General features: G+C 39.1%; 1 protein-coding gene across 2 annotated transcripts; it reads right to left on the bottom strand.

Moving 5' to 3' along the window:
- Window positions 1–11,052: 11,052 nt before the first annotated feature.
- Window positions 11,053–23,585, bottom strand: igsf5b (immunoglobulin superfamily, member 5b). Of its 2 annotated transcripts, XM_037268321.1 has the most exons (10): window positions 23,468–23,585; window positions 21,591–21,677; window positions 19,951–20,259; window positions 16,664–16,791; window positions 15,643–15,808; window positions 14,858–14,989; window positions 13,302–13,326; window positions 12,638–12,726; window positions 11,974–12,038; window positions 11,053–11,744 (listed from the first exon to the last, which is right to left on the bottom strand). In XM_037268321.1, the coding sequence occupies exons 2-10, from the start codon at window positions 21,637–21,639 to the stop codon at window positions 11,634–11,636; spliced, it is 1,074 nt and encodes a 357-aa protein (XP_037124216.1). In that variant the 5' UTR covers window positions 21,640–21,677; window positions 23,468–23,585; the 3' UTR covers window positions 11,053–11,633. The 2 variants fall into 2 exon arrangements, with proteins under 2 accessions (XP_037124216.1, XP_037124217.1); XM_037268322.1 differs by lacking the exon at window positions 11,974–12,038 and having other exon boundaries at window positions 11,652–11,744.
- Window positions 23,586–24,291: the final 706 nt, after the last annotated feature.

Here is a 24,291-nt window from a genome sequence, read left to right on the forward strand (position 1 = left end):
CGTAGGCGAGCGGGTCTCCCCCAAGTTACCACCCAACTCCTTCAACTCTTCATCATGTGGTCATGGTGGAAGCCCCCTGCCGTGGTGATTGGCCTTAGGGGGAGGGCACATATTCATTCAGTTAGAAATATTTCATGGTACACCCCCACGGTTCTCATTTGTAACAACAGTTCATTTGTCCTCCCTTGGCAACCGTCAGTGAAGCACTGTTATTAAGATACATATTTCTCTTTCAATCTAATGAGTCCCGACACTAAATTATGGCAAGCTGTATCAGATGTGATGCTTTTATAGAGACAGATGTTCAGTTGTGGCAGAAGGGTAATCATTCTAGAAAAACTGTCATTGTGGTGTTTTTTTTATGTTTTAGTGGTGCCAGCAAAGTCTTATCTGCTGGCCGAAACACTTATCAGAAACACTAACTAACATTTACAACCTCAATTAAAAAAGGTGTACCATAAATGTGTATTAATTTATTCACAGCAGTTTATTCTCTTCATTTCTTAGTGTATCTTTCGACTGCACTGATGCTTTCAGAAGCATATGTGGATGTTGGGTGTTTTTGTCCGATCAAATTTCATGATTCTTGATACATGGAACAATTTTAAACTGCAATGATTCAAGTCGGTTTCATTCAGAGGGACGACGATTCGATTCGAGATGGGATAGCAGTAGTTTTTGTCGTGCTAAATAATATGCAACATGTAAAAGCTCTCCAAAGCCCAAACTATCCAAGTTAATTGAATTCAAACAACAAATCATCAGCAACGTCAAACCAATTTATATCTACATTTCTACAGGTCTACATTTCTCATAAAAAAAAAAAACCATTTGATTTTTATCGCGATATGCCTAAAAAAATGCAAGGACTATAAAATGTAACAATTCAGTTTGATTTGTCAAATAACCTGTTTTCTGATTCAAATCATTTTTTGTTACTCTGCTTACCAGCTTACCTGCTTACCAGTTATAACTGGGCCACCAACCTGACCTCAATGATGACATAATTATTCTGTCTATTCTGTTGTCTATTAATTGCAAATTGTGTTAGTGCCAATTTCAACTAGCAATACACACTTGTAGTGATCTGCCCGCAAATTCACATCAACTGCCCAGTGGTTGGGAAGCGGGTTGGCAGTCACATTATAACCCCACCAATGAGCGTAAGCCCTTGGCCATTCCCTTGAGAAATGACAAAAACGATCCTTACAAGATAAACCAAGATAGTGATAGGAGAACATGACCGCTGATGCAGAGGTGACCGGTACTGCAGGCCAAGCGACGTCCCAATGGAGTTTTGATGGATGGAGGAAGTCGAATAGAAATGAGGCCCAACATCTTCGACCGGCGTGTCCCTGACTAACTGTCAATGCGTCTGACATGCTGGATGTGTTCCCAAACAAGCTCTAGGCTCTCCGTTCTACAGAAATATTCTTCAAATTCCTTTTCTGGAGATAGTTAAAAGGACAGAAGTTGTTTATTCTTTGCCAAATATAACAGATGGTACCAGAGCTTTCTTTCTATTCTACCTGGTAACTGCCTGATTAAAATAGCTACATGAAGAAAACACTCTGCTTATAGACTGCAGTGGGAGATATGCAGCTCTGATTCTCAAATGTGATGGCAAATGTTTTATTCTTCATCTGATTATAGTTAACAGGAATTGTTTCACTGAAATATGCTCAATGACAAAGAGTTCCCGCTTAAAAATGTCTGTTTTTTTCATGCAACTATAAAAACCAGTAAAAAAAAAAAAAAACTGCAACTGCAAATGTTGGTTGCAAAAAAAAGTAGTTTTTTTTTTTTTTTTTTTAACGCTGTCAGTTGATGACCTGCCCGTTTAAGAAGCAATGAACAAATAGCAATATAGTCTCCAATACTGCCTGGTGCACACAGGTTTGTGCTCAACTATGTGTCTTCTATCTGCTGATGTTCCCCTGCAGTGCACATTATTCTTTACACCCAGCTCCTGTCGCCCAGACTGTGCACACTGACAGTAAATCTGCATCATTCTCAGTAAATCTCAGTGTAATTATGGCAATAAGTGATGTTAAGGGCTTTGAAGTGTCTTCCAATATAGACTAATCTGAGCTGAGATATGTGGAAACACTAATTCTTTTCAAGGGACTAACTATATCCTCCGCTGGATGGTTTAGGTACATTAAGCAATGACGCTGCAGGTCTAAATTACACACAGCAGTATACTATAACTCATTAAAATTATAGTGTATGATATAATACATATGGGATGGTGGATAACACGTATAGTAGCAGTATTACGGGGATTGGAGCAGCAAAATGATCTCATGAGGACATATTGTATGATCAAAATGCATGGATTACTTTCACCCACAATTCCTCCTGGATGTATTGTATTATTGCTGGATTGGGATTGTACTAAAATCATTGAAGTCATTCAGAGTTAGTTTCCACATGTCTCTGATACAAGTCCAAAAGTGAAGCAACAAGCTTGAGAGGAGAGCCAGCCTCATTTCCCTTCATATCAGGTTGCTCATTTTACAAGCCTTAGAGCATTTTATAGCTCAGTTGAACATTTCTCATCTTCACGCCTTTGATTAAAGTACAACCATGTAGTGCTCACCACAGGCCGATTCCAGATGCAGCTTTTATAATTCAGTGTTATTTCAAAAGCTTTGGCTGAAAAACTGCAAAAGAATGAGCTTGAAAATGGTTGGATACAGTGAACGCAGCAGCAATAATTTGCTCTTCGACATGCTTGTTGTTGAGTCGGAAAAATATATTCTATGACCATGCTGTAAGAATGTGAAAATATACTTAGCAAAGGCCCTGGGATGCTGCAGAAAAGAACAGTGATGAGGTGAGTGACGTCAGTAGGAAGTTTGGGATGACACTGGAGAGATGGCACCAACCAAAAACAGGAGGGAGTCGGAGTGCAGGGGGCTTTCAGTGACAGTGGATCATGATGAAAATAATCACAGGCAGGCGGAGCTGTCTTCTTGTCCCAGTGTGCGATTTCATTATGTTGCTGCCTCTCCACTGGTGATTGCGTGCGGGAGAAGATTGAACGCAGAAAGTCCGCGAGATCTGACACTCCAACCAAGTACGAGTAAAGTTGAACTACAGTGACACCTCCATTGTTGAACACAATTAGTTGGTCTCATACGTTTGGAAAGATGCTGAGAATTTGTTGCCGTCATAAAACCTTGAACCCTGAATTTACCGTTCAGGCAATTTTCACATTCTCAGTTTCGAAAAACAAAAAACACAAAGATAGAATCATTTACCTTCTGGAATTGATGCTGATGGATAATAAATCTGTTCTGAGTGTATATTTCTATTTTTCAAATGGAGTATTTTTTATTTTTAGGATTAGAGACAGTCAATTAGACAATTTAGAGTCTTCCAGTAGCCTAGCATACAAGCATGGGAAGATCATGCAAACTCCACACAGAGAGGTCTTAAATCAAGATTTGAACCTAGGACCACTCACCAACGTCACAATAACACAGAAATTGTTAATAAATGAATAGCACTCGCTAATCTTCATGGCTTTTAGTCTTATGGAGTCATATCGGGAGGGAAATGAAACGTTAAGTGCTTTGGGTTAACAGTGAAGACATAATCACATACAATTAGATTCTAGATAAGACAGGAAAAAAATAAATAATGGAATCCATTACTGAAGTAGCTCGACATGTGATTGATCTTTCTAAATGAGATTTAATCTGATGTTTTTTTCATTCTAAGTGACGTTTTATAATAAAACAAAAAGGAGTGTGATTGGTGTGATAGTGCATACATATATGATGCAGGCTGCCAGGTAATCCCCATGAGGCAACCTCTGATGAGAATTTTTTTTGAAAAATGCCACTGGTCAGTATTTGGAATACATACCAGTCTAGTGGTTGCTAAGCAGAATTTGTAGAGCAAAGTCATTTGTGGCCCCAAAGCTCAATGACATATTGTCAACCACTAGGTCACTGAATGAACACAGCTGGCAGAAACCTAAAGTCGGGCACAATACACAAAGAAAATGCCTCCAAGGATTTTGACTATGAACCCTGTTACCAAATGTATTTTGGCGTATATATCATTGAAAGTATGAAAGTAGTATGCTTTCTCAATGATTAGTTGAACACTGTGCCTGCTAGGGCACTAAAAACAAATCTACTTACCTAAACTAAAACTTTTAAATATTTAACTCCAGGCACCTTAAATATATTTGATTTGATCTTGTTTAAAATCAATAGTGCTCTGGCTGGGCTATTGGTAAATACCACAAAATCTGTAAAAAGATGACTTGTGTGAGAACAGAAAAGTAAAGGACTGAACTCTTAACTCATCTACTGCAACCCATGTGCTTTGGTTATGATTTAAATCATAACTTTCTCTCATACACCGTTCATTCATTCGCAGTCTGAACACAGAAAGGTGAACGAATCCATTTCATCAGAAGTCTCCATTACCACAACAAACACCCTTCAAATAGTGTGATTTATCCGAGGGAGTGACAAGTGCATATTAAGCTTGTTGTAATTCTTAATCAAGTCATAGGAATTCCAATGCTCTTTTATTGAGATGAATTGGAACTGTTATAAATAGTGAAAAGTGTGCATAACGAGCCTCCTTTAAGAAATAATCCATGAAAGTTAACAGATATGCTTAAAACTGACTGCTCACACAAGACAGCAATAGATACGATGGGCGGAGCTAATATAATCAATAAGAAAAAAAACCACTAATGATGTACCGTAATGAAAATATGAAGATTACTGCCACTCACACTCGCATTTTTTAACAGTCTGCCATGTAGCAGATAAATCAAGACATTTCACGTAATGTCTCCTCTCCTACCCACGCACGGGCTCATTAGCAAGAATGATGCCAGTCAAAGGGAAGTGAGGATTCTGTCTTGATGTCTCACATCAGATGATTCCACTCAAAGACAGACAGCCATGAATGAATTCATCCTGACTCGCTGTGAGTGACGTAAGTGCGCTTTGCCTGAAAAGGGAGGTTTGGATTTACTTCATCATGCCTTGGTCTCCTGATCAATGCACTTAAGTGTCTTACAAATGTGCTAAGTCAGGGGAAAAGACAGGAGTGTTAGAAACTGAATCTATCGGCATGCAATTAAACTTTTCTACTGCCCTTGGCTCGACCGAAACGAAGGAGGCGATAGAGTTTGCCACTGACACAAAAGTGATGTATTTAAAGCAAATCGCGGAGGACATCCAGACACAAAAGACACAAGCAAGAACCTTCACAGTAAAGAGCAGACATGATGAGTCAATGCTTGATTAGATCCCAACCAGGAGACATCTGTGTCCGCCCCTAAAGTTCCCAATGATAAATTACAACATTAGATATAAGGTTGCTCTAAATTGTTTTTTTTTTTTAAGTTTTCATCAGATGAAGCAAAGGACGTCCTGAGATGCGGTACAGAAGACTGCAGCAGAGCACAAGGAACAACAGAGGGTAATCAATACCCAGAAGCGTGGGAAACTAATGCATGATTAGTCTTTCACTTGACTATCCTGACATGAAAAAAAGTATTGTGGAATTTGCTCAATTTCAGAGCATTAAACAAAAATATTAAATATACTTCTTAGATAGGCAACAGAATACAGTCGGAATACAGTTTGAAGTGCTTCATGTCACTCACGGAGAGAAGGCAGGAGTGCAGAATCTACTCAAAACAAAATGTATGGGGGGAAAAAAAGCCACTTCCGCACAATAAAATAGCAAATTAACAAAAGTCCAAGACTCAAAGTACCAAAACAAACACTTGGAATAGAATCATGAAAGATCATTACAGCAGATATGACTTGAAAAAAAGGGACAAGGGAAAAACATGAAACAAATCTAAATCCAGTCAAAACCCAATCAACGAAAACACGGATCATGTTTTCTTTCCATTCCCACATCTTTTCCTTGGTCAGTCGAGGAAAAATAATATTGCTCAGTATACCGTAACTGCTTTTTTTCTGGCAAGTATGAATGACTGAATGTGAAGTGACATAATACAGTGAGTCACAAACAGAGTGAAGGAAACGGAGACAACATGGGATTGGAAATGGCTCTGAGGCAGTAGAATCACTTGGCTCAGCCAAGCAGCAGAATTCGGTCAGTGATGATACCCGTTGCACTGTCGCCAAGGCCACTAAATCAGCTGCAGTGAACTGTCTCAGAAAAAATATCCTACATATAGATTTCTTTTTTAGCCCCTCAATAAACTGCCCTTCATCATCGTATATTGTAATGAATAGTTGTGAATCTGGCGGCTCGGTGGCGCACTGGGTAGCACGTCCGCCTCACAGTTAGGAGGGTGCGGGTTCGATTCCACCTCCGGCCCTCCCTGTGTGGAGTTTGCATGTTCTCCCCGGGCCCGCGTGGGTTTTCTCCGGGCACTCCGGTTTCCTCCCACATCCCAAAAACATGCTTGGTAGGCCGATTGAAGACTCCAAATTGTCCCTAGGTGTGTGTGCGAGTGCAAATGGTTGTTTGTCTCTGTGTGCCCTGCAATCGGCTGGCAACCGGTTCAGGGTGTCCCCCGCCTACTGCCCGTTGACCGCTGGGATAGGCTCCAGCACTCCCGCGACCCCCGTGGGGACTAAGCGGTTCAGAAAATGGATGGATGGATAGTTGTGAATCTAATGCATCCAACATGGCAGCATGGTTGCATCAAGGATTTTAGCCCAATCACTGCTAATTGTAGTTAATGACCCCCCGGACGCCTGACACAGAGGAGCAGAGTTACTTTCACTGAGCATGGGCTTGAAAGCAGAGTCTGATCTTTGAGAGGTTATTCATCTGTGCTGCTGTTGCGCTTCTAGCCTGGGAGCCCAAACAAAGCAGCGGTCACCTAATTGGCCCTGACCGGGGCTAACAGGCCCGTTTGAATCAAGTCATCCACAATAGAAGTGGCAGAGAATTTACACATTACTAGGCACTGTTAGCAACCAATATGCATAAAGCTGACAATGCTCTCTTCGAGTTTGTTTCAGTGTCAAATGTTAACTCGAAGTAACAGCGCAAACAAAACCAATATGTGAAATAACGTTAACGTTTGAAGTAGAAATGGACAGAGCGATGTTTTGTTGACACGGAAGTCGCTACGGCTTCTTCTTGTCAATCTAAGCATATCAGAATAATTTGTTTTGATTGAAAGTGTGATGCGTAAACACACAATTCCTAATTGAATCAATATCTTTAATGCCCATGAAAACATCCGATCAGAACTTTAATCCAAACTCTGATCATATTAAAAAATTGTCTGTGTAAATTTAGTCAGTGAAATAAATGTGGGATGCTTCTTACTGTCGTCATCCATAAATAAGCATCACAAAGGGTTGTCTGGTTTTTTTTGGTTAATCAAGTCAGGTTTTGGTCCGTAATCCCCAGAACCACTGAAGGTTCTCTGTATCATTCCAAGAGAGCGAGAGCAAGAGAGAGAGCGAGAGAGAGAGAGCGAGAGAGAGAGAGAGAGAGAGAGAGAGCGAGAGAGAGAGACCCTACATAATCCCTTTTTTGCAATAAATGTGCTTAGCTTGTTTAGTGTCAGCAACATCCCGCTGTCATTAATGCTCAACGTCATGTCCCCCTCTGCCATATTAAATTATATTACTGTCCCATTTTCATTTTGTCTTCAAATAACCAGCCTATCTGTGGGATTTGTACATTAAGATAAACACATGAAATTAATACAAAGATAAGCGACGGTGCGCTATAGTCTTTCATGTGGTTTTATTATCACTGGGCATCTTTTACAGCAGCGCTGTGGACACTAATGAACAGGAACTGGAAAGCAGACTATAACAAGCCACTTGAGATGGTATACCGAGCCCCAGAGAACCATTAGCCAAAGTTTCCATTTTAAACATGGGCCAAGTGTGGTGACGTTTTGTAATTTGCTTGCAGGAAGTTGTTTTGGTGTCTTGGGAGTTGCATTCCTTATTCATTGTCTCTGATGGTTCAGTTCTATTTTGGACATTTCTATGATTCATAAACAGTCTGAGGGAGGTACTTTGCCAGTAACATTTGACAAACAGGTTTGCATGTTGTTCTGTTGGAGGTGGTTATGGCGTGTACAGTATCCAGAGGACTTAGCAAGGATGCTATGCACCGTCAATGTGGATGCTGGTGAAATATTCTTGAGGATAAATGAGTGATAGAGTTTTACTTTACATGTAAAAGGTTCTTTATGGCATGTGCATTTGCCACCCCGTTAAATAAACAGACCAACCAATCAACAAACATCATTTATCTGGGAGAAAAAAACAACAGCTGAATTTATACAGATTTGCGAATGGAAAGTTCTGACAGAGCATGTAATAGTCTTGCTGCCAAAAAAAAATTGCTCACTGACTTTCCCTTTTTGATCAGTGTAAGCGACACATATCGAGTGCCCTGAGTAAGCCCCAGGGAGGTTTAATGTTAAGCCCAAACAGGTCATATAAGAGGCATCTCAGCTTCTGCCTATCTCTGTCAGACCCACTGGAGGAAATCTAATTTGTTTAATAGCCTGCCGCTTTGACGCCAAGCGTTTGGGTGCGAGGAAACAGAAGGTAGCGATGATGAAAGCTTTGAGGGAGACCGAGAGACCGAGAGAGAGAGAGAGAGAGAGAGAGAGAGAGAGAGAGAGAGAGAGAGTAAACACACTCTTCTCACATTCACTGATGAGTTGTGATTTCCAAAGTCAAGATCTGTGTCAGCCATCTGGTGACAAAGAACTGCACAGAATTATGCCAGCCTTCTATATTCTGTTTTCCATAATTTAAGCTTGGGTGCTGTCTGCGTTAATGAATGTTACAGCTTCATAGATTCATATTTAATTGTCTGGTTTCTCAAACCTGACCATTCCTCAGACATATTTTTTTCATAAGAAAACCAGTTTTTACAATTATGGAGTGTAGACATTGCTTTGTGTGAAGTATGAAAGATTTCAAGCTGACAGTCCATTTGGGAATAAATTGAGACGTGATCATCATTACTTTACGTTCATTACTTTTCTTTTGGAGGTGTGTCGAGAGAGTTTTCCCATATAACATATATGCCTTAGCTCCAAAAAGGTTGTCAAACTCGATAATTTGAAAGCACATTCTACAACAGCCCTCCAGTCATATGCTTGTGACATAGCCTACTATGGATGCACAATTTTTAGCGATTATAAAGATGTTGTTGTTTTCACTATAACTTCATTCATGAGTTCCCTGCCTTCCTCCATATTGAAAGACCTTAACAGTTATTGAACATCTTAAGTTATTACCATAGAGATAATAAATTCAAATGGATTTGCTGATCCCCTGACGTTTCATACTGTGCCAACCGCCATTTACATTTTTTTTTTTTCCCTGAGAGCCGCGTTAAGCATATGAGCGTGTAGCTTCGGCTGAGCTCTTGTATCAAGTTCAGCCAGGAGGTTTGACCGTTAAATATTTATGTATCTGCTTTGGGTTGCTGCCTGGTTGATCCTGACCCCACACCCACGACGCCTCTCCCTGATAGGTTGAGATGAATGCAGCTAATCAATTTAGCCAGAAGATATAAATCAAATGCGGAAGCGGCGCTCCAATCAACATATGCATTGGCCTCCAATGAAATGAAAGTGTATTTTCCATTCAACAAAACATATGCCGGTGATTGCTTTTTACTTTTAAGCACTTCCAGGAGGTGACAGATGACTGCGTTTCTCTCGAAACGAGTCTCTCAACATTCCTTCTTACCCTTTTGATGTGATGCATAATCAAATAAACGTGGCCGTCTTGGAAAATAAAAAGCAAAAATATTCAAGTCGATTTTTGGTTCTCGGTGGGAAAACTGCTTGTTTATTTCAGATGCATGCCATTTCGCCTGATGAAACTATTAATCGTCTTTCATGACCAATATTCCGCTCTTCGTCCTTTGCCATTATGAAATGCAAATGTTATGTCGCCCTCTTCTTCATGTGGAGATAAATCTGTTGTTGCGCGCGTCACTACAGAGATACTCACGACCCTGCCACCACTCAAACAATCACACTGTGTTAATTTGCACTTTGCTGACAGCTTCTCCTCAAGTCCTCCGTGACTTGAACATTGAGTTGGAGACATAAAAGAGCGAGAAGCACATACATGATCATGGTTGTCCTGAAAACACTACAAAGGTTTTTCCTCTTTGGATTAAATGATGATGATGAGACTTCCAGTTCAATTGGTGAAATGTGTCTTTGTCTGCCTCAGCATGCATATAATCAATCCAACCTAAGAGTAGCACAGAGAGACATCCTTGCCTCCATCAGGGTATCAATCAATGTGCAGTAGAGGTTCCCCCCCTGCAGTGGCTCAGTGATATTCTTAGAAGCCAATTATTGAGCAAGTGAAGACAGGAAACAAAGGAGGGGCTCCAAATGCACCCATTTGCAGCAATATTAGGCCTTCAGCCAGGAAGCAATATGTGGCTAAAAAGAGGATTTTGCTACACTAATTACAGAGAATTTACTGAGACTGCTGAAGAAGAAAATGCTAAATTTTACAAACTTCCGTAATTTCTGGACTGTAAGCCTCACCCGAATATAAGCCGCACCAGCTAATATTAGGGAGAAATCCTGTTTTGTTCATATAGGATATAAACCGCACTGGACTATAAGCCGCAGGTGTGTTAATGTTTAATTTCCACATATAAGAGAATATGCAAATACTATATCATGAAAATCAGGAAAAATCCATAGATGTGTTAATGTTTAATTTCCTCTCTGCATCCATTGCAGCCTGGTGATCCTGAAAGGGGGATCCTTCCATCTGTGGTCCCTTCTCAAGGGTTCTCATTTTCCCCTGGTAGGGTTTTTTTGAGTTTTTCCTTGCCCTTTTGGGAGCTTAAGATCAGGGGATGCTTTGAGAATAATTGTCAATTTTTGTCTATGTGAAGCCCTTTGAGACTGCTTGTGATTTAGGGCTATACAAATAAACTTGACTTGACTTGACACATATAAGAGAGTATGCAAATATTATATCATGAAAATCAGGAAAAATCCATAGATAAACCGCAGGGTTCAAAGCTTGTGCAAAAACTAGTAGCTTATAGTCCGAAAAATACGGTACATGTTTATTGTTTTTGCTCACTAATATCAGAATACATTGAGACAATTGGCACATAATTTATGTAATGTCTATTAAAATTGTTGGGATGATTTTTGTGCAATACAAGCATTTACAGTCTATCCTCTTGAACATTTGGTTGTACAATTCAAAATTTGAACAAAAATGCTACTCTAATACAAACTTTTGTCCTGGCTAAATCAGTAAAAACAACGAAACAAGAATAAAGCAATGAACACTGCAAAATCAGCTGCATTTACTAAGAATTGACTCACAAGCAGAAACACTGATGTCATTATTCTCACATGAGATTGTTTTTATATTTTACAGCAACGGTTAACTTATTTCTGCACTTTCTACTCAAATTCAAATGGTACTTAAACCATTCGCAAGAACAGAACAGTTTTTTTGTTGTTATTCCTTGTCCTGAATAATATACTAAATGGTTGTCAACCAGCATACTGAAACAAATTGTTTTCGCCTTTAGAAGTTCGTCCGTATTTTAATACCTTTCCACTGAGAAAGTGAATTTACAAAAGGTTTGGTGAGAATATATTTCGCCCACATTAAATGTATTCAAACTGTCGTAACTCTCCGGATGTTCTTAGAGTTGCCCTCCGAAAGGTCGACTTGGCTGTGATGGTCACTATGTAAAGACAGGCTGCTAGATGTTACAACATCAGGGACCTGAGGGACACAAAACACAGATTTAATAGAGAAGAACAGTACAAAACGCAAACTCCCCGTCTTGGTTGGTATTTTGTAAAAGGTTGAGAGCAGCAGTGAGTCGGAGTCTTTTGTATGTCCATCCAGAGAGATCAGCCCTACTCACTAAATTGGTGGTTTAAGTCTTTCAATGATAGCAGATTTAAAATGAATCTTTTCTGTCTCCCTGAGTTATATTTCTCTAACTTACCTTCTCAATGCTGACAAAATCCATCTTGCTATGCATTCCTTTGATTAGTTCTTTGTAAACTGCATCTGCAGGGTGGGAGAAAAAGCCATTTAGCCCCATCCAACCCTCCAGCCGCAGATCAACTACTTGTGGTTTAGGTTTAAAGAACTCCAGCATCATTCATACAACATCCTAAATTTGCCCTGATCTATAGATGTGAGTGATTTAGTGTAGGTTAATTAGGCCTAGGTTATGTCACTGCTGCTCATGCACTTGGAAGCCAGAACAAATAAAATCTGAACAACCATCATTAATAAAATGTACACATAACATGACACAGTTTCAGTCGTCCAAAAGAGCCAGGCAGTCACATAACTACACACAATGTCAGGGCGACCCCAAACAGAGTTTTAAAACTTGCCTCTTTTTGTTATTTGATTAAAATGAAGATATTTATTGTTTAATTTGCTATTTTATGTTTTATAGTCCCTTTTTTATTATTTGTACTCTGTCTAAAAGAATATTAAATCTAAATTTGCTCATCACTTGATCAGTCCTTGAGTGTCTCACTCAAGTAATCATTTGGAGTACTACCAGTACTTCTTCACTTGTCCTTGAGCCTTATCCTAAGGGAACGGTCGTCTTACTTGAGTAAAATGTTGCCAATTCTAGTTATGTTACTCACCTGTTGCATCCTCACTCATGTATCCCAAGTTGACCCTGCCACCTGTAGACTCAACAGGCAAAGTTTGTCCATTGTTCATGCCCTCACACCTGCAATTATCCAAATGCATAAGCAAAAGTCACGTTATAAATAAATAATCTGCTGTATCTCATACCACAGTTTTAGTACGTACTACCTTGTTCGGCTCATTTAGGGAACAGGAGTGATATTTACTTTTCCGACCCATATTGTGACTCTCGTAACAACAAATCTGGCAACTTTGAACTCTTGTGATGGACTAATAATGTTCATTTTAGGAATATCATGATAGGTAACTGATAAAAGATAACAGTGATAATATTTTCAAGCAGATTCATTTCTACTTGTGAACAGTTTCCTCACAACGCAGAAATTCATTGTGGGCTTTGTATTGTTTTTTTAAGTGCACCGCCAGTAAGGAACATATTTTACAAGACTCAGTCCTCTCCCTTGAAACACTATAAAATGTAGTTCAGCTACGGATGAAAATGCTGACAAATATAAAGCACGCTATATCTGCCTCTTAAAGAAGCCAAAGACGATCGTGTTTATTTCGTGCAAGCTACTAATTTAAGATCACAATTCATATGATTGAGCAACAATAAAAGTATACCTTCATTTTTAAGGAAAACATATGAGATCTTACCTTATCGCATCTTGTGTGTTTCTCTCTGAAAGGCAAAGATAATTTTTTTTTGTAGCAGATTTAGTACAAACTAATTTCCCATTGCATTGACCACAGAACCACTGTGTCATCTCAATGGAGTGACAAACTAGGACTTCTATAACATACACCGACCAGTAATTCTTAATTTTGGATTCTGCTCTAATAGCCTCCAGTTAGCAGAGTGTTAATGAGTTTTCTAACAAGGCTTCAACATCATATAACAAGGATGTCGACAATGTTAGCCCCATGTGACATATAAAACCGTTATTGTTGCAGTGAGAGAAACTGCCTTTGCTGTTATATAACAAATCCCCCCTCGCTCAAATCTCTGAGGGGAACCAGAGCAGCGCCTTGTATTTTTTTTACAGTAATTGCAAAGCACACATTACTCTCACATATGGCTCGATTAAAGAGAGCGGCAAAGCACCATCATTGAGATGCAAAACATTGCTCCTGCATTTCTGCAGCTCACGTTTTTAAGATGTAAGAATCAGAGTCATGGCGAAAGGAACACTCGGTTACAGAATCAGCTGCTGGAGATAATCCTTTAGCCCTGAACCACAGCCCTGAGTTAGTTACACTGCTTTCCAATCAGTTACAGGGATTACGACAACTTCTAAATGCTTGACTCAAGGCAATTTTTTTTTTTGTTGTGCTGTAGAAAGACAAGCTTCCTCCACCTTCAATGAGCCCCTCAGACTGGACACTCCAGAGCCATTTCTGCAACACCCCTACTTCTTAGCCACACTACTGTATATACTGCACTATTTCAACTCCCCAGCCTTAAAACGAAGCTTCCTAAATATTGACCACCATGTCTGAGCACATCACAAATCAGATTAGGAGTTGCAGTAAAACTGTCACAGTGACTTTAAACATTAGTAATGGGGCTCGTAGCATTTCAGTTGCCAATTACCTTTACAGTACTGTGTACTATTTTGGTTGCAAATTGAATGGAGTGAATTCTGCATACATATTATATCAAATAACACTACTGTATACAATGCAGAAAGGGAAATTCTGTTCCTTGAAATCCCTCATTCCTGTTCAAGAGTTCAATACTGTATATTTAATAAAAGCTGTGGAGTTTTTCTGCTACATAATATGCAATATATATTTTTGTTGCCTTTCTGTGCCTTATCCCTGCAATACCTTCCTCTGTTAAAGAATACGCCACCAATTTATAGGACCTACAATTTATATACTGTATTATATCGCTATATATTGTATCTGTCTCCAAATTGCTCCGGGTTGCATCTAGCTCAAAAGTCTCTCGAGTTGTTGGTGTTGATCCTTGGTGATCGCAATCCAACCAACCCTGCAGTCATCCTACATGTCCAAAAATGCTCTTATAAAAGTATACATTTCTGTCAGTAAAAAAATATATTTCATGTCCTTGGTGAAGGCCAACATTACAGAGTGTGACCGCCTTTCTTCTTCATTATACTTTAATCATAGTCTCTGTACAGAAATGAGAAGGGGAGAGGCGATACTTTTTTTCTTCCACCCCAAGCAATTCAAAGAAAAGTGCATACTTGCTTGTCTCCTTTCTTTGTACCAGAAGACAATGCAGATGCAGAGCAGGAGGAGAAGAAGAGCAGTGAGGGAGGAAGTTACTGCCAATGGGACCGTGCAGTCGTCATTTTCATCCTGCACCACCTCTGCAACTGAGTAGGGAAGGTCACATCGGGAAAGAAATGAAAACTTGTTATTGTGAAAGTTGGTTGCAGTATTGAGAATAAGCTATGAGGATAAATAGTGTTGTAGCAGTGCACAACTTTATAAATCAGAAGTATGCTCTTCCATAAATGTCTAATTGATATATAATATTTTTGGGTGGGGAGACAACCAAAGAATACACCGAGGATGTTATATAGAAGATTCATTTTTAATGTAGCCTCCACAAAATCTGATCTCTGCTTTTGACCCATCAGGGTATTGGACACAGCAAACGCACAGGGCTTGCAGCACACACTAGAGCAGGATGCTACCTAAGTGCCCAGAGAACAGTTCAGGGTGTCTTGCACAAAGACACCCAGCCGTGTTTGAGGGATGTTGGGCACCCTATGGAGGCAGGTGACAATCGTAACCACTTGACCCTGGCTGACCCCAAGAAAGACTACCATAGGTTTTTTGACACTGTATACAGTACAGCCTGCCTAAACCGCGATGGCATTTTTTGTTTACTCTTTCAGTGAGTTGTTGCTAGGCAGAATTCACCGAACTTGGGTCTGCCAGCCACACAGATTGTACCTATTGCAGGTGAGTCCGGAACATGATAAATAGGTTTCACTGTAATATGACACTGGTGATGTCTTACCCACTGTCAGACGGATGCCGCTCATCAGTGGCGTTGAGAGGGCGGTCACTGAGGCCAGACAGTCAACACGTGAGGTTTTTGTCGCAGTCATGTTGAGGTTGCTGCTCAGAGTGAAGAGGCTCTTTCCCGTCTCTTCACTGCTGAGGTTGTATTCACTCTGGCTCAACTTCACACCAAGCCCAGACAGACAAACCCATTATTATTTGCTGCATATTGTAAGAGTTTATTTACTCGCATTGAACAGTTCAGTTTTTGCCAGCTAGAAAAAAATATGATGTCATGGTGAATTGTCCAATACACCTTTAAATATCCCAGTCATCTTGTTTTTAGCATTCCTAGATTTATTCAAATGAGTACTTGTCGCCTTCATCCTTCTGCCCAAGTCCAGCTAGAGGAAATGCTGCTGGAATCAGTTAATCTGCCATGCTGCTGTTAATCGACTTAATTCTGTGCCCGGTGGATGTTGAGACGCTGCAGCAAGGCAGCTGGGTCCATCTGCAGCTCCCACCAAACACTGGCTATTTCCTAAGGGCTAGATAGGACCCACATCCAACCATGCTTCTTGGCATTATATAGCAAAATGGGGACCAGCTGACATTTGGAGATAAATTGATTGTCATTTCATAAAAAAATACAAAAATCCAAAACAAAGTTATACTTTAAAAAAAGAAAAAAATATTCAGGGATAAATTAAATATCTATATTATTATTATGTTGAACATTGTTTGCTTGGATTCTGAAACATTAAATGCGTCTCCTTTTTTAGGCATTAACTCTTCATCATAATGCTCCTTATCTCCTAATTTTGCCATACTTTCTTCTTGCCATGACTCAGCAGGGAATGCTCACTTGTTTAGGCAGGCTTGCCTTCACTCTGGTGGTTGGCTGATGACTAGAAAGTGCTTGGTTATTATCCGGCAGAGCCCGCATTTTAAAGGTCAACCAGACATTTGTATCTCATTTTACCTGATAGTGGTATGACAAATATGTTTACCATGTATGATTCTTGTTGTTTGTTTACCTTTTTCCCATTGACTTCCCAATGCAAAGAAGGTTCAGGGTGCCATCCCACAGCGTCACACTGAAATTGGACCAACTGGCCTTTTAAAGTGATTGTATTGCCTCCAAAGATTTCCACAGTACCTTTTTCTGAAAATAAACAACAGAATAGCTACAGTCACACACTTACATACACGCAGGCGCCTCAGTTATCACTTATGATGACAGAATTTAAGCCTTGAGCCACAATTGGTAATTTGGTAACTCACGACGTTGCACAGTGATTTCCCTCAGGCAGCGATGAAAGTAAATTATACTACTTTGATGACATTAACCCACTGTGGCCAAAACCACAAGAATAACATTAGATAATACAATTATGTCACTTTCTGGGGAGCACCACTATATAATCAGTATTAAATTTGAAAAAATGATTATTAACATTGTAAAGTTGTAGAAAGTTTGGTAATGTACTTATGGAGTATGAATCTTGCAAGTATTTCAAGGAGTGCCCAAAAAAGGGTTTGACACTGACAACATCCAGGCGTGTGTAAAGGATGAGCAGCATGAAAACCTTTGTGGGCCTGTTCACTTAAAGGAAAAAACAGACTTGTTTGATTGATTGACCACCTAAAAGTGTCAAAAGCCTGACAAATGCTTCTCATCTTCTGCCCCTCATCGAGCACCCTGCCAGCTAAATAACCCTCTATGGAGCATAGAGGTACAGTGAGTTGTCAGGCAAAATAAGTGACAAAGGCACAGACTATATCTATCTATCTATCTATCTATCTATCTATCTATCTATCTATCTATCTATCTATCTATCTATCTATGTATATACAGACAGACAGACAGAGAGCACCAAACTACCATAAAAATTGTCTTAACTCGTTTTAAAATGGGCAGTTTGCACCGTTGTGGGCGTGAACACAGCTGGCTTGATTTGCCACCTATAGAATGCCCCCGCAACCTGACTACGAATAAGCAGTAGAAGATGGATGAGTGGACAGCTCTTGACATGGCAGAAGGAGAAACTGATTTGCCCAAGTCCATGCAGGATGTTGAAGTACACAAACTGTACATTTGTAAGGATGATGTAAAGCTACAGACACACTGGCAGTGATAAACAGCTTGAAGAAAGCATGCTTTTCCTCCATTGGCGAATGATGTAACGCTGCTGGCGCACTGGCGGTGACAAACAGCTTGAAGCAAGCTCGCTTATCCTCTTTTAAAAAGAGATGTCCAACTAAGTCTTCCTTTCATTTTCTGAAAGTCATTTTACAGGATAGTCACCCATTTCTTGACAGCATGAGAATGAGACCAGATGCTACAAAATATTTTACAAAGAGTGTTTTAACAAGTTTGTGTGTTTTAGCAAGCTTAGAGAAAGTGGGAGGGCTAAAACAGAAAAAAAAATTATTTCGTCTCTCTATGTAGCAGATTATCACCTTTTACAGGTGATTTGGAATATACTGTACCCCCCATGACCAACAGCAGCTTACTGTAACACCTTGGGAAAGAGATTCACGAGGTTTGCTACTTACTGCAGGAGATCTTTGTGTTGATATGGTGGGCTGTGATTTGAGTTCAACGCTCTGTACTCAGAGCATTCAAATGTATTCATTAGTTCACATGAGTATCTTTGAGTTAAAAACCAAAACAAAGGCCCCTATATAGGCAATGAAAGCCAGAAAGGGAATGTGCAGCAGATTTGTGGCTCCCTTCCAACATTCTATGTGAGGCTGCAGTACACAAATCACAGAGTTGCTGACTATTAAGTGGACGTGCCAGGATGCACCGTTAATTCCAAGGCTGTGTCAGGTCAGAGCAATCGTCTGCTTCCAGACAGCCAGAGGGGTGTATGGTCTGTGTTGAAGAGGGCGGAGTGCTGTTTCACTAACAGTACAATTAATGAGTGAACATGTCAGTGGGGATTTGCTGTTCTGGCATGCTATGAAGATTATCTTTCTAATATAGTGGAAAAATGGTTCATTTGCTTGCTTAATCATTCATTCATTCATTTATTCATTTATTTATTTATTTATTCATTTCTGAGTTCTCCATTTAAGGACCAAGGATGCAAACAAGCAGAAGGATAAGGTCATTGAAGCAAAGGTCTGTACAAATCTTGTGCCATTTAATGACTTGTCAGCTCATTTGAGATACGCCATTTCCATAAGACTGAATAATGCTGTGTCAGCAACAATGGTCAATATATTTCAAGACATAATTTAGTTGTGATTAGAGGAAATATGGTGTCTTTTAATTAAGCAACCAATGGGAATGTATGTATGTAAAAATCTAGGTGCAGAGAGTTGTGTAAACGCATCTGTATCTAATCTTAAAAGCACATCATTATTGCGTGAAAAGCACAACTATCAATAACTGAACAATTATTAGGATTCTATATAAATAAATTTACACTGCATTGCATTGCATTGTATTGTATTGTATTGTAATGTATTGCGCCATATTCCAAAAACATGCATGGTAATTGAAGACTCTAATCCATAGGTAAGAATGTGATTGCGAATTGTTGTTTGTGTAAGTGCGCATTGCCATTGGCTGGCAACCATATCAAGATGTACCCTGCCCCTATTTAGGACAGTGAACTACAAATGTTTCATCTGACTTGCTGGTATGGTATGGTATGGTATGGTATGGTATGGTATGGTATGGTATTGTTTCATTACCTTTATTAGCATTTTTTAAAATCAAATATGAGTGATTTTTCTTTGTATTGGAACTCTATATCCTGTATGACACACTACATTGAAATGTAATTAGTTTTATTTTATTTTGTAATCCCCAACACCAGTCTTTGTGTCCACAACACTACAAAATGGTTATAATTAGAATTCTTCAGTTCCTTTCAAAGAAAACTACAAAGCAGCTTGAATCACTTTGAGCTGTGGTGAAACAGCAGCAGCGTGTGGGTGCCTACAATCAAAGCAACATTCGCTACTTATTTATTTGTCCTTATCAAGGTTATATTCAGTGTGTTTTGCCGTTGCACTTGCAGGACAGTAAATTTGAGTGCTTCTCAATGTCTTCTAGACGCAAGAAGACAAGAAGCTGAGGGAAATCTTTTTTTCTGTGAAATCGCAATCATCTTCCACCCCTTATGAAGAAATTAGGTACACATTACAATGTCAAAACATAGTGAAATCTGGCACAGTTTGAATTAGACGTAAATATGTTGACATCTAAACAAATTGGGCAATGTTGATATTAAAAATACTGTTTATCACGGTAAAAAAATAAAATAATATATGTATTAAATAAAAAGAGGACAAATATGACACTGACCTTGAACAATGAGGCTTGCTGTTTTCTTGTCATTGCCCTCGAGGTTACAGCTCACTTGTCCCTCATGGAGCCTCTCCACACTTTTAAGAACCAACACCCAACCATCTCCATTCTGACTTTCCACTGCCGTCACATTGGGAATGAGGGAGGAAAGTACGCCGTGAACTCTGGAAATGGTGACCACGACTGTGCTGTTCAGCTCCCACAGCATAAGAGCCCACCCTGCGCTCTGGATACTGCAGGTGAAGCGGGCCTCATCCCCTCTAAGGACAGTCAAGCTGACAGGCGACAGCTTTAAAAGAGTGGAAACTGAAAAATATTCAACATAGAACACGGAATTTATTGTTTTGCCACATTTGGGAAAATGAAACTACATGCAATATGCCAAATTTATATTAATTACACCCAATCCTGCATTCAACACAAATGCCTAAAAATACACCCAACAGGTCATCCAATAACTTGTTCAAACAAGAGTCGTGCATGATGTCACAGGAGACCTCAGCATATGATGCCAACACAGAAGTTTACAAACGTTACCTGGCTACAATAGTCCCAAAAGAATAACAACATTTTTCAAACAATATAAGGATTGCTCTGTTGGTATCTGGTGGCAACTTTGTGCCAAAGAACTTTGTTGAAGGGGTTTAAGAGCTTCATTGAGATAACATTTTTATGGGTTATTACAGAAAAACAAGCAAATTCAAATTCATTTCAAATCAATTAATTTGATTTATATTGCTAGTGGAACCAGAATGTATGCCTTGTAAGGAAACGAGGTTCACTCTCTGTAATACTTGGAAATGTAGAAAAGTAACTTCCCTCCCAAAGTAGTAAGCAGCTAGTGCAACGTCATCTCTCATAAGACGAAAGGTTGAATGTATGTTTTATTGTTTTTACATTTTACAATAGATTAAATGTTTCACCTGCATTATAGTTAGCATGCTAACAAAATAAGCCTGTCTTTTATACAAAGGTTTTCATAATGGCAAGTCTGGAACTATGAATTCTATTTCCATGTTTTCCTTTGGGAACATTTTCTTCGTCATCTGGAAAATAAGTGTTCAAGAATGGATCGTGTTCGACTACAGGTTCCACTATACATTATTAAGAGTCTCTGAGAAAAGGAGAAAGCAAGCTCCTACCAACACCCAAAGAGATGTGGACTAATTGGTTCACGCCACAATACTCAGAGGGATGCATAACTCCTTTGCGGTGAACTTGGCATAGAGGATCATAAATTATTCAGCCATTTAGGAAATGAGGCCTGGGAAATTAAAAAAAAAAACATCTGGGCCAAACAAACAGTTTATTGCAATCATAGAATGGCACACTAATGAGCATCATTTGAGTTTAATCCTATTGGGAATCAAGGACCAGTGATTCTGAATTCTCCTGCTATTGGTTCCATCTTACTGATATTATTCGGAAGAAAATTCATAACAAAGTGCAACGAGATCATTAGGAGCTCCTCGAACTAGATGGTCTGTGGGTGTAAACAGAAGTAGTGCCGCACTTCAACACAAGCACTCTGGCTGTTAATGCATACTTTACAGGCCTCCTTGACATCACCATCATCATCGTCATTATCATCATCACTTGTCAGAGAGGCGGCAGTTTGCTTTATGCTCAATTCTCACCTTGAGTGCTGCACAGCAGAAGAACCACCCACCGAACACAAATGTGCATTTCAAATGAGGTAATCCATCAATCACGGCAGAGGGCACCTAAAAATAAAACAGTCAAACAGATAGTCATCTTGGTGTAAACATGTTTCAGTCAAGTTAAGTCAAACTACACCATCCAGCCAAAACATTACGGCAAATAGACACAAATGAGATCCATTCCAAGAGATGTATCAACATTTGTGCCCCAACAAAATATTGCTTTGAGTTATGATTGTGGTGCAGTGGTTGTTGTTTGCTGTGTCCCTCAAAGGAGGCAAAATATGAAAAATGCTTTTGATTTATTTCTAGAAATGCAAATTGCAAGTGCACTCTCTGAAAGCATCAATCAAAACTGAGCGATATAACCAAAGTCATTAGTTCTCAATCTTTTCTCAGCGCCTACTGTAAAACACGTTTTTCAGCCAAGTACCTCCCAACCAGTGCAAAGCATTTTTGGTTGGAAATGAGGAAAGACTTAAAACAGAATTCTGTGCCATCATTGTCTGCTTTCTTACTCTTTGAAATTCCATTTATATAGTGGGCTCTCCTGAACTGTTTGTAACTCTGAATATACAACAATAAAAAAAGACATAAATATAAAATAAGACACCATGCACTTTTTGGGGGGATGATAGTGAAGAACTGTTCTCAAAAATGATTAATTTAATTTTAAATGAAGATTTCAAGTGTTTGACAGGTGATGCTAGGTTGGCATGTCACAGATTGGGTTGAACCAGGAGATTGAATATGAAACTCATTTACTGAATTTATATATTACCTGAAACATTTACACCATTTACAAATTATTTTTAAGGAATTTTTGCATATATACTTCTTTTAAATATATCTTAAAATCTCTCATACCCCCATTCGAGAACCATTGGCCTAAGCAAAGGCAACATTTCTGAGAAACACTATGTCCTGCATCATTTTAGAAACATTTTAATTTGGTTATAAAGTGTTCCGTTAGTGGGAATTAAGGCATATTCAATCAGGCAGAAAGTATTGTACAATTAAAGACTGAATATTTACTCAACAATAATAAACCTAGCTATAAAACAATGCATTAAAATAGCAAGTCTATCTGAAGGTTTAATTAAAGCATTGGGGAAAAGTGATCACTTCAAGGACTGTACAGTAATTCCTGTGGGGAAAGTGAAATGAAATGGTGATCCCCATTATATTTTCTTCAACAAAAGAGTAAATTCCTTTTTGCTATTGGGAAATCAGTAATACAAACACCGCTTAAAATGCCTCCAGTAGAAGATACCAATTCAGCATTACATTTTGATATTAGAATATAATAAAGTAACAATATTGCCAAATTTGTACGAGTGGAAAACAAGTACATTGGAATTCTTGCGCGTACCTCTGAGTTAAGTGACTAGCGGGAAAAACAAATAAGATGCATAACTGATACAAACGGCACATTATAAATAAAGCAATAAAATAAATGGATGTACATACTGAGCTTAATTTTACTCTAAGTGGTTATTTAAATATAATAAATATAGCACTTGGTACCGTGAAGTAACTTCATTTATTACATTATATATAGCTCTTTATAATTATGGTGATTAATTCACACTTTAATGTATCCTTCTGTTGTCCTTCTGTTGTCTTGTTTTTTTCTAGGTATTTTTTACATTCAGATTTTAGTGTAATGCATCAAAGATCCGTGCAATAAATACAATCTAAATGCTGTCTGTATTTGTTCCGTAATTTTGCAACGTCTCACAAAGTGAACCAAGGAGACACACATTCAAATTCTAATGTGCCTGTACAAATGGGGAAGAATCAATATTGCTCCCTTGTCTATACTATTGTATGATCAAATGTGTCTGACTTACCTTGTCATTGTGGAACAGCCGTAAGAATCCGCACACGATAAATATATTTCATTAATACTTCTATACTGTTATGTGAGGGGCTCTGCTACATCACCCAAAAACGTCCTGTTAAATATTAGCAAAATGAACTTTGCCCAGCAACCCAAACTGATGCAGATACCTGCACATGCAGATTGATTGAAACAGCAAACAGTGAGTAGCCCTTGTATAGTCACACTTCCCACAAAGCACAAAAATAAAACCGGATAAGTGAATGGAAGCCCACATTGGTTAATGCCTGTGTACTTTGTGCACCACACTAAAAGGTTTAATTGAAAATCATAATTTGTATCTTTGCGACAGCTCTCGTACGTGATCTTATGAGATTGAGTAGCGTGAGAGAACAAAGGTTTCTTTGTAGAAGTGAGAAAACAGCCTTCTGCTGTCAAGAGCACATGCATCATTCCACTCGGTGAAGGTCAGTCGGCAAAGAAATATTTACTGCTGAGATGCGTGTGTGGGGCAAGGGGTGAATTACAGCACATTGTGGTTGTTGCCGTGACTTTAGGCTTGTTCTATCTGAAGTAATTTCTTTAGAAACTTTCAATTTGAGGACATTTTGTGTTACACCGATGGTACTAAATGGGCTTTCACTTTAGTGCTTTTCCATCTGTTACTGATGATGCAGCATCAGGAGCAACTGAGGTATCATTATTTTGCACAAGGATACCGCAATACGATCACAATGGCCAGGGATCGAACCCCCATTAAAAAGGTAATGTCACTATTAATTAAAACGGAATAATTTTCTTAGAGCAATGTGTACAGATAAGAGGTTAATTTAC

The sequence above is a fragment of the Syngnathus acus genome, chromosome 13 (assembly GCF_901709675.1).
Source record: "Syngnathus acus chromosome 13, fSynAcu1.2, whole genome shotgun sequence".
NCBI classification, from domain to species: domain Eukaryota; kingdom Metazoa; phylum Chordata; class Actinopteri; order Syngnathiformes; family Syngnathidae; genus Syngnathus; species Syngnathus acus.

Excerpts from the sequence above, each read along its gene's own strand:
- igsf5b (XM_037268321.1), bottom strand. The coding sequence starts at position 21,639 with ATGCACATTTGTGTTCGGTGGGTGGTTCTTCTGCTGTGCAGCACTCAA. Across the intron at positions 14,990-15,642 it reads CGGCATCCGTCTGACAGTGG|TTGCAGAGGTGGTGCAGGAT; the intron begins GTAAGACATCAC and ends TTCCCTACTCAG. Across the intron at positions 12,727-13,301 it reads AACACACAAGATGCGATAAG|GTGTGAGGGCATGAACAATG; the intron begins GTAAGATCTCAT and ends GGATAATTGCAG.